Below are 11446 nucleotides of genomic sequence, written 5' to 3'. Positions count from 1 at the left end.
GATTTCACCTCCTCCACGGTGACACATTCCTTACCAACACTAAGAGAATTGACAAAGCTCTCATATGATGGTGGTAGAGAGGCTAACAGAATCATGGCAGCATCTTCATCCTCTATTTTAACATCTATATCTCTTAATTCCATCAAAAATAGAATTCAATTCATCAAGATGATCTTTAAGAGATGTACCTTCTTTCATGTGTAAACCAAATAGACGCCTCTTCAAGAAGAGCTTGTTGCAGATTGACTTAGTCATATACAGCTTTTCCAACTTGAGCCATAAGCCACTTGCAATTTCTTCATTTGCAACTTCATATAAAACTTCATCAGACAAGGAAAGCAAGATTAGTGAGTGAGCCTTTTCTTCTTGTTCTGCAAGTTCTTCAGTCTTTGAAACAGAGGCCTTTTCTTTTGATTCAAAAGCCACTTTTTTCTTCATAGATGTAGAAGCAACAGGAGCCCAAACACGTTGTTCCTTCAATAAAGCACGCATCTTGATGCGCCACAGATTGAAGCTGTTCTTTCCATTGAATTTCTCAATCCTGATTGTGTTTGACATGATTTCTTGAATGTTCTTAATCACAAAGAAGCAGCAAAAGGACCAGAAACAAAACTCCCACAACTTGATCTTCGTATTCAGACGAGAATCTTGAATTCCCTTGATCGCAACTTGAGCTCTTGATACCAGTTTGTTATGGAAGTGATGAAGAACAAGCAAGAACAGCAGCAACAGAAACAACAAAGAGCTATGTCACACACACAGATTGCAGCAAAATGAAAGGGAGAGAGATATGAGAAAGAACACACACAGAATTTACGTGGTTCACCTTGAGTAAGGCTACATCCACGGGAAGGAAAACAGAAAGCTTTTTATTACTGATGAAATATACAAGTGGAAGCTTATTTCTGAAAAAACAGGGCATCCTTGCCTTATATAGGCAGAGGACAAAACAGAAAAAAAAAATAACAGAATAAACTTTCATATGGATTTTGGTCACAGCCCAACATATGATTTACTACATCTCTCATACATTAATATTAATTGAACAAACTAAATTATCAGCAAGTTGATAACATAAGACAATCTACTCGTATCAATTTTGTCAGTTAATGGATTTAGTATTCAGCATTTTAATTTGATATTACAGTGTTCAGATTTTCATATACTCATGAGTTATGAAAACAGCAAATGCTCCAAGAGCCAGTGCTTTGAAAACATCTGTGATCTGTCAATTGGTACAGGAAAACAGGAACTGTTCTTTGAGCAGCTTCTACAATCTATTAAGCTTTTAATGCCTAATATACCTGTGATTAACTAAAATTAACAAAGAATGGACATGAAAAAGATAACATTGGAGACCACCTAAATCAGACAGTCAAAATATGATTTATTTCTACTTCAATAGGCAAGAAATTTCAAAAGAATGAAAATAAAATTACAACAAAGTACCTTTTCTAGACCAAATAATTGTTTCGAAATGCTCCTCTGGAGAGGTCTAATCCTGGGGACCCGATTCCACAAAACCACAAGTTACTACTTCAGCCTACATGTGTCTGACGTGGTGACTGATGGACATCATCAAAATGTAGTTAGCTGGGTGGTATAGTTATAGGACATCAAGGTTTAGTGGGTCTTGGGAGGGTGTCCTTAAACATATAGCTACATCAAATGATCCCTAAAATACGCATGGCTGAGAGCACCTAATAATAGTATATTTCATTCATGAGAACATTAGTTAGAAACTTGTACCAAAGCCAAGCAAATTTCAGAACATAACACAATACAAAATATTGTCCCTATAAGTGAAAGAGCCAGAGGCCAAACCAACAAACAACAACATCACAAGCTTACAATACCTTCTTAGCAACAGTGTCATTGCCTTTCTCCCCCTTAAATATTTTATCCATGAATTTGTGGAGAAAATGTCCAAAGGGCCGGAGTAGGCGAAACCATAGAGCTGCAAATCAGTTTGATTTCAAAACTGCTCAGTACTCAAAAAATTTCACTACAAACTTCAGTTCTGCTTCATATGGAAGTTTATTCTGTTATTCAGAAAAGGTGAAACAGGTAGCATAGTATTTTTTTTTCATATGATCATTGGTTGAGAGTTATGAAATGGTTAATGGTAAAGACCATACTCTAGTTACCTTCATGGAAAATTCTGGTTGTTAGAAAATTCGATCCAGACATATAGATAATGTCCAAATTGAAAATGAAATTGAAACAGTGATTTCCCACATATAATAAATAATTTAGAAGAAGCACAGTTAAGTCAAGTGGACATACCATGAAAAAAAGTACCCTTCTAACTGAAGTTTGTTGGCCCCAGATAACTTCTGTGCCACTGCATCACTAAAACCAGCCAAAACTGCCACAGTAATCGCCTAAAACCGCAAAAGTTTTGTTTTTTCAACAGCCCCATTAGTCTCTTAACAACCAAAGTAAAAAATAAATACATAAAAACATTTTCTTTCTTTCTCTCAATTCAACCCAATCATTCTATTAGAAATTAAAGTGAGAAAAATGAAAAGCGGGTGAAAAGGGAGATTAGAAACGTTGGTTCTGAGAGGATGAAGCTGAAGTTGGTTGAGATATTTCTTGAAAACGTTGTTGACTTCGTCAGACATGATGGTTGATCAAACCCCAGATCTTGTGTGTGTAGTTTAGTTTGTGATAGTTACTCTATCCTGTATAAGATGGAGTGAGATTGAAAGTGACACAAACATAGGAAATATAGAAGGACGAAACAAAAGCATTGGAATTTTTTTGGGGATACAAACTATACATTGCTAGTATACACATATATATATATTCATAGTGCTCGAATATCAGTGTTATTTAAAAAAGAAACTATACACATATAAGTATACAATTCTAAATACAAATCTATTAAAATGCTTGAATGAAAATATATCCCATGTGAAAAATAATAATTTTAAAAATGCCACAAATGCACTTAGCATATCTCCACCTTCCTCCAGCATCATTCCCTGGTCACGGCATTCACGGCTGAAAATGCCCTCTCTCCCCTGAATTATAATCATACTAAGCTGTTTAGATTAATCACCCAATATTTTTTCACTTAATTTCATTCATAATCAGTCTTTTTTATCCTAAAACAATCACGCAGGCAAAATACAATATTTTGTCATCAGTTAATAGGCGAAAAAGATAACAAATTTGAAACTTTGTCCATCAAGCGATCAACAATATGATATAGGTATGCTATCAAATTTCATGCAGAGATTAAAATTCGTATTCCAGAAACAGGTCAAATTTTCATGAGCTTGACATTAACAAATTTGAAACTTTGTCCATCAAGCGATCAACAATACGATATAGGTATGCTATCAAATTTCATGCAGAGATTAAAATTCGTATTCCAGAAACAGGTCAAATTTTCATGAGCATGACATGCATTCGTGTCTATAATATTACCATTGATTAATGGCAATGGTGTTTATGGGGATGGATACAGAAAAAAGCAATTACCTGTACATGTAGATGTCCATATCATGCCCAAGATTTTTGTTGCAGTAAAAACAGAAGCTCCTTTCCCTTATGACAGAGTTAACTTGGCTCAAGCATCTCAACGCATGCTACAACCCTAAATTGGTAGTCTCCTTCAACAAATATGATCAATCTATATTTCCTCGTCCGATCTTTCCAAATTATATCTGAGAGAAAGAAAATTACTACTCAGGGAAATGATCAATTTGGTTGCAGAGATGCTAGAACATAAATACTTATATGGAGAAGGACTATGAATGAGTGATCAATAAAGTGATATTTGAGATTTTTGGAAATTGCCATATGTCGGATAAGAGGTAAATTATATATCTAAGTTTAAATCTGTGTGTAAACTTATGGATATTAATTACTATCTATCTATAAATTCAATTCTATAAATATTATCAGCAATGCTATGTAGCACGAAAGTTTTATGCATGAACACTATAAGAAAATAAAAGCTGAAATGTGATTGATCTATCTATAAATTCAATTCTATAAATATTATCAGCAATGCTATGGAACACAAAAGTTTTATGCATGAACACTATAAGAAAATAAAAGCTGAAATGTGATTGGTCGAGTTTAGATGAACAATTTTGTAATCAAATCCTTTGACACAAATTAACGGTGGTGAGAGGTGGTAAAACATTTCGTGCCAGAACGAATTCGTATTGATAAACATTTTCCAAATATTATATAGTGAGATATAATGGAGCTTTGGAAATTAATGATAGCAAGCTAAGATTTAGTGTAACTTACCATGGCAGAGAGAGGTGAGAAATACATGACAATGTTTTAGCCTGCTCCCATAACACCAACAGCACCACCATGAGCTTCTCCTTGCAATGCTAATTGAGAAGTAGTTACTGCTTCTGCCGAAATTGCGACATCCAAAATCACAGCCAAAATGGCAGTCCTACCCTGAAATCAGATTCAAATTAATCTATCACCACTTAACAATAAACGGGATTTTGTAAGGTGAATTAATTAGAAACTGGCTTATATAGTTATAATATAATTAATTCATTAATATAGTACATATAAGGTAAGTTGGATGGTTAAGAAAAAAGAGAAAAAAAATAAATTTGATTTTCTCTCCTAATAAAATTAAGAATATTAATAATTAACATTTGTTCTCTAAAAAAATGAAATATATATACTACATACCCTTATCCCTTTTGGAGCATATATGAGAAATAGAATAACATAGATTGTCTCCACCACAATGCCAAAGCCATTGACAGTAGCCACGAGATACTCTCTAGCCTTTATGATTCCATAGTAAGTCCATAAGGAGCAATTAAGCAATGTGCAAATGTAAGGAAGGCTCGAGAAATCTTCCGTAGATTCGTGCTTCTTTATTTTCCAAAACGTAGGTCTGCATCCTTTTGTTTAATTTATCATCCAGTAGCAATAAATATGAGATATATTATAATCTAGAAAGCAAATTAAGCAATGAAAAGTGTACTCTGCAATATTAGTTGATAGACTATTTACTAATAAACAAAAATTTGTATTTTGAATATTTGTTTACTATCACTTACATGATGTGTTGGGACTTCGAAATGATAGAATAAGTGTGGAAGTTTCTGGTGGGGTCGAACTAGAGATAGAACTGTTGCTCCCTGTTACCTTTGCCTTGGGTGAAGATGTTTGTGCGGAGAATATAAGGGTCTCCACTTAGGTTTCGCAAAAACTCGAAATCAATCTCATCATGTGTTGGCCCTTGGGATGACAACTGCACCGCAGAAAATGGAATTACTATAGTTATTGAAATGACCTTTGTGTGTGGTAGCAGCACAAACAACTCCACAAAGAAAAGGACCTCATTTTGGGAAATTGTGATGTTTGTTTAGCTTACTTTCATTTCTTGAAGAGCATGTAAAAGTGGAAAAAAGACTTTATAACTATAACAGTGAAGCAAGGGAAATGAAGACAACCTTAATAATTTGCCCCGGTTCACCCTCTTCTCTACTCTTAACATGCTTTGTGTTCAAATTTAAATCTTTCACTATAACACTGCTGTCATGCTTGAAGATTTTAGTAATCTCCCCAACTTTACCCCTTTCTCGTCCAGATATGACTTGCACCGCATCTCCTGCATTTTGTGCAAGATAGGAAGGCTGTTTGGCTTACACTCCTTCCGCTCCCATCGTTTAAGCTGCCAGAGGAGAAACAGAAAATATATTACACAAAACATTAAGGCTAGCTACATAATATATTTGAGTATAACTATGTCTAGATACTGTTTTGCAATATAAATTTAGAGAAGCTTTCAGACTTGTTTTGTTTACATTAACATGAAAAAGGTTCATAACTCATTGTAAAGACAATTGAAAACGGATCCCAGTAAATACAAAGCAAAATAACGCTCACAAAATTTGGACAGGTTACAAAATGTGTGTTTTAAACATTGTTATATACACTTCTTTTGAACAGGGTTTTTAAATACAAAGCAAAATAACGCTCACAAAATTTGTAGAATTCTTTATATCAAGTGTGGATCAAATTTGAATCACAAGCATTGACTGGATCAAGTTCAATTGTGCTCTCAGATACCAACAAAATATATTTTAAACAACTTGATTTTTTTAAGTGCCACCAAGTACCAACAAACAATGAACTCCAAATGACTGCACATGCAGTGTTCTTCAGTCCATTTTGACTGAGCTTAACAAAATTTGAAAAGAATAATCATTGGTCATGGATAAGGCAAGAATCTGATACTAACACTCATTACAATGGGACATTGCTTCTTTGTTGACTTACCCTGCATATGACAAAGATAATATAATATCAATTATCAAGTTAGTCTACAAAACTCTTGAGTACTGTAGGAATTATGAAATTTAGTAACAAACTTGATTTATTTTATCCTTAATGACCATTCAATTCGTTTGTCTAACAAAATATTATTATAGTTGTTACTTTAAATGAAACAACAAAATGATGAGCAAAAGAAATTTAATTAGTCTAAAATTTAAAAGATTATATTAATAAGGAAAATCACGGTAAATTTGTTGCAAACACTGAGATAATTTGAACCAAATACACACTAAAAGGAACACAAAATCATAGTTGCAGTATGACTTAAAAATATTCATTAAAAGATGCAGACCTGACATGAAGTACCGGAACAAACATGCACAATAACAAAAGGGAAAAAAACTTGCCTGCAAGAAGCTTCTTTGTCGATAGCCTGGTAAGCGGGAAGATAAAAATGGAACCAAAAACAAAGTAGAAAAAAATGAGCAAGAAAAAAATAATTATCAATTAAGAAGAAAACATGCATAACAACAAAAATTCTCAAAAAAATCGGATAAAAATCAGACCAACAACAATATCTTCTAAAGCATCAAATATCAGCAAGTTTGGAAGAAAGCTTTGTGTGATGTCTATCCATCATTAAGCGGAAAAATCAGGCAAAAATGGTGATTTACGCTTGATTGAGACTACCTCCTTCATAAGCACTTGTAATCGAAGAAAATAAGAAAGTAAAATGAATAAAACTCCTCCCATAAGTTAGATGAGACAACTTTTATGAGTTGAGTACATAAGTTGATCCAAACAGGGTTTTAGGGGCACTTCAAATAGGCTCAACAAAACTAAATGCAACAGTTCACAAAAAGCACCAATGTAGAGATAATAATGGAAGTGCATCTCACCAGAACATATAGAGATAATAATGTACAATGCACAAACAACACCAAGAAACCTGCAATTAAAAACCATCAAAACCCAATTGATTCTAAAGAAATCGGATAAATGTTAGACCATCAATAAAATTATAAAAAAGGGAAGCAAAAGTCAAAACTTTTCCATTCAACAAAAAATGGACAACAGCAAAGGGACCAAAAACACAGGAAAACGAAAACTTAACATGGATCAGAACAAAAAGAAAACATGCATGAGAAGAACAACAGGAAAAGAAAAGCAAAACCTTGTTTGTCATCGAAAAAATGCACAGCAACAAAACCAAGCACGATGGGAAGCAAAAGTCAAAACTTTTCCACTCAACAAAAAATGAACAACAACATAACAAAAAAATAATTATTATTAAGAAGAAAACATGCATAACAACAAACAAAATTAAGACCTTGCAAATAGAGACAAATAATACCAAAACAAACATGCACAACAGAAAAATGGAAAAAAAAAACTTGCCTGCAAGATGCTTCTTCGTCAATAGCCTAGTAAGCGGAAAGATAAAAAAGGAACCAAAAACAAAGTAGAAAAATCAGTAAGAAAAAAATAACTATCAATTAAGAAGAAAACATGCATAACAACAAAAACTCAACAGAAAACCAAAGCAAAAACTGGAAGTGAAGATGGAAGAGACGGACCACAAAAATGGAGAAGAAAGAAAGCACGGAGGAAACCTCGTGTAGCAAACAGAAAATGGAAAACCTCAGCAGGGGGAAAACTCAATGGCAAGTGAAGCTGGAAGAAACGGACCACAAAAATGAAGAAAAAAAGCAAACAGGAGAAGGTGAGGAAATGACGAAACGCAGTTCAGAGGAAACAATGGGAGAAGGCTAGAGAAGGAGGCATGTGGAGCAACCAAAGCTTGAAACGGGTTGTGGCTGGTTGTGTTCGAATCGGAAGAGAAGAGAAGAAAATAGAAGAAGAAAGAAAGAAAGAGGCACGGGAGAAATAGGTCACGTGTCAATCTTAAAAAATTTACAAAATTCCAATTCTGTTAACTGCAGGGGGACACATGTCACCACCTAGAGCATGGAAACAATAGGTTTTTCCCTAGACAACTCTTTTATAAGACTTAGTATAGATTGTTATTATAGATTTAGATCAAGTCTTTTATGTTCCTTTAATGTGATTTTTTTCCCTTCAATTCGTGTCTACATTTAAGATTTAAACAATTCTGTGTGGATTCTTTTTGAAAATAATTCAATAAAAATCTAATTAATGATAAAAAAAATATTTTCACATTTAAATAAATTATCATTATTTAGGTTAAAGAACTTGATTGTCTTAGCCAGAAGTAGCCAATTGCTGTCGGTGCACACACAAACATGGAATCAACGACCTCCACCTCCCTATTCCATTCCTGAAGGTACTACTTATCTTCAGCTTCTTCAATGCCATTCATCAACACTTAGCTCTGACATTGCGGTCGGTGCATACACAAACATGTTGTCGGGGCATACAAACTTGTTTTGTTTCTTGTCAACATCCAAACTGAACGTTTAATTTATTTTTTTTATTAAAGTAGCTGTAGTTCAGATCTTATATATTAACCTACTATCAGTATCTTCACATAGTGCATGCATACTCAAATATACACACTAGGAGATTATGGAGTCAGCGACCAAAAATCAAGTCTTCTTCTGCTTCTTTCTATGTCTTCTCTTAGTCTCAGCCTCTTCATTATCTGCTTCAAAATCAACCCATACATTCCCCAAAAAAGCCCTCCCAACAAAGCATGGTCACCTTCCAATCAGCCCCACTTCAACTTCTTCCATTTTCTATGCTTTCTATGAAGCACAGAACTCCACTTTACCACTCTCCCGTACCCCACTTCTCATATGGCTCCAAGGTGGCCCTGGTTGCTCCTCCATGATTGGAAACTTTTACGAACTTGGACCATGGCGTGTCACCGAATCACTCACCCTTCAACGCAACCATGGTGCTTGGAATAGAATTTTTAGCCTTCTTTTCCTTGATAGTCCCATTGGAACTGGCTTTAGTGTGGCCTCAACGAGACAAGAAATTCCAACTGATCAAAACCATGTTGCAAAGCATCTTTTTGCTGCTATAACCAGGTTTGTTCAACTTGACCCTCTTTTTAAGCATCGCCCTATTTATATTACTGGTGAAAGCTATGGTGGGAAGTATGTGCCTGCAATAGGGTATCACATACTGAAGAAAAATGCACAGTTGCATGTTTCTCAAAGAGTGAATTTGGCTGGTGTGGCTATTGGGGATGGTTTAACTGACCCCGAAACTCAAGTGGTTACTCATGCTTTGAATGCTTATTATGTTGGATTGATCAATGAGAAGCAAAAGAATGAGCTGGAGAAAGCTCAATTGGAAGCAGTTAGATTGGCCCAGATGGGGAATTGGAGTGAAGCAACAGATGCCAGAAACAATGTCATGAATATGTTGCGAAACATGACAGGGTTGGCTACTTTGTATGACTATACAAAGAAAGCTCGTTATCAGGATTATTTGGTTGAGAAATTCTTGAACATTGCAAAGGTGAAGAAAGCTTTGGGGGTGAATGAATCGTTTGTGTATGAGTTATGCAGTGATGTTGTGGAGGCTGCATTACATGCTGATGTGATGAAAAGTGTGAAATATATGGTGGAATACTTGGTGAGGAGGAGCAAAGTGCTGTTATATCAAGGTCAGAATGATTTGAGGGCTGGTGTGGTCCAATCAGAGGTTTGGGTGAAGACAATGAAATGGGAAGGGATTGTGGAGTTTGTGAATGCTGAAAGGAAGATATGGAAGGTTAATGGAGAGCTTGCCGGGTATGTTCAAAACTGGAAGTCTCTAACCAATGTTGTTGTTTTGGGTGCTGGGCATATTTTGCCTGCTGATCAGGTTGTTAGGTCTCAAGCAATGATAGAAGATTGGGTTTTGGAGAGGGGTTTGTTTAAAAGCGTGTAGCAAGAAATTTCCCTTGGTTGTATGTGTAGTAGTGAAAGTAGCGTGATTAAACCGTGAGTGAGAGTGAGATTATGAACTTGAAGATCGATTGCCGTTGCATGAACTATTTTCCCTTAGTGAATAATTATCTGTCATAGTCCATAGATGAATGGCTTGGCAGTCTTTACCGTTAAGCAGGTTTGGTATTTGTTTTCTTCTCAAATTTATTTTATTTTCTGTGATTCTATGTGATGCTTAGTACACGACTTAGCTATGTAGAGTTTCGAATTTTATATTAGGACTGAAGTTACATGAAAAATGACTTATAAAAGCAAAAATGGTTCCAAATGCCAGCAGGCTATTGCTAAAACAAACTCTTTAACTCCTTTGAACAAACAATCTCAAGAAAGGTCTAGTGTTAGAAACAAAAAAGTGGATATCCATTAATACATCCCTTTTTTTAAGAAAAAAGATTATACAATCACATTAAAAAGTTTTATACAATCATCCAATCATAATCTATTATGTATGATAAGTTTATTAACTTTTAAAATAATTATCTTAAAGTAATTCAAATGGTCATTTGTGATTAAATGACGGTGTAAAACCTCTTTTTTTAAATAGAAGAAAATTTATTTTCTTTCAGTTTTTTGTAATAAGAAACAAAAAAATGGACTAATATTTATTTACTTGATTGCTAAATATGAGAGTGACTTCAAAGAAAAAAAAATTATCTGTAAAAATCAAACTCAAATTTTAGAGAGTTTACAATAATTCTCATTCATATTATTTGATCGACTAAGCTAGACTTCTCATTCTCTAAAGAAATTAAAGATTATAAGGAGATTTACTGAAAAAAATTATATTTAATACAATTTTTTATAATAAATAATTATCCTAGAGAAGTACAAAGAAAAGAGAATTAAAAAAAAGTAAAGTCACTTTTTTTCCTAAATAAAGTACAGTTACTTTAATCTTTGAAAGTGGTATTATATTATTCTTTGAAACTAATAAAATGTTAAATAAGGTCTCATTTGAGGTGGTTTTTAGTTGAGTTTCCAAATTATTAAAAAAACCAATTTTTAGTTTTTGATTTAGTTTTAGTTTTTTCTTCAATTTTGTTACAAAATAACCTCATTTTAAAAGTTTTCTATCCTATTAAAATTAATTTAAAAGTGCTTTTGTGTGGTGGTGGTATTGGATGGCGATGGTGGTGGTGGTGCCAATGGCGGCAGCAATAGTAGAGATGGCAGCAACAATTTTGATGGTTGTGGAGGTGGCAATTTCGGTGGTTGTGGTGTCGATGATGGTGATGACAACAATG

General features: G+C 34.2%; 1 protein-coding gene, 1 long non-coding RNA gene and 1 pseudogene across 2 annotated transcripts; 1 reads left to right on the top strand and 2 right to left on the bottom strand.

Moving 5' to 3' along the window:
• Window positions 1-1220: 1220 nt before the first annotated feature.
• Window positions 1221-3446, bottom strand: LOC121174258 (uncharacterized). Its single transcript, XR_005890180.1, has 4 exons — window positions 2287-3446; window positions 1857-1957; window positions 1450-1700; window positions 1221-1304 (listed from the first exon to the last, which is right to left on the bottom strand). It is a non-coding gene; the product is annotated as an uncharacterized lncRNA (long non-coding RNA).
• Window positions 3447-4251: 805 nt separating this feature from the next.
• LOC100782975 (bidirectional sugar transporter SWEET17-like) lies at window positions 4252-5608 on the bottom strand (annotated as a pseudogene).
• Window positions 5609-8771: 3163 nt separating this feature from the next.
• On the top strand, window positions 8772-10367 carry LOC100781899 (serine carboxypeptidase-like 50). The gene has a single exon (XM_003556607.5). It carries the CDS (start codon window positions 8827-8829, stop codon window positions 10141-10143), a length of 1317 nt encoding a protein of 438 aa, XP_003556655.1. The 5' UTR covers window positions 8772-8826; the 3' UTR covers window positions 10144-10367.
• Window positions 10368-11446: the final 1079 nt, after the last annotated feature.

Source organism: Glycine max, chromosome 20 (genome assembly GCF_000004515.6).
Source record: "Glycine max cultivar Williams 82 chromosome 20, Glycine_max_v4.0, whole genome shotgun sequence".
Classification (NCBI taxonomy): domain Eukaryota; kingdom Viridiplantae; phylum Streptophyta; class Magnoliopsida; order Fabales; family Fabaceae; genus Glycine; species Glycine max.
The sequence above is the reverse complement of the archived record's forward strand: the minus strand, read 5'-3'. Positions and strand labels throughout refer to the sequence as shown.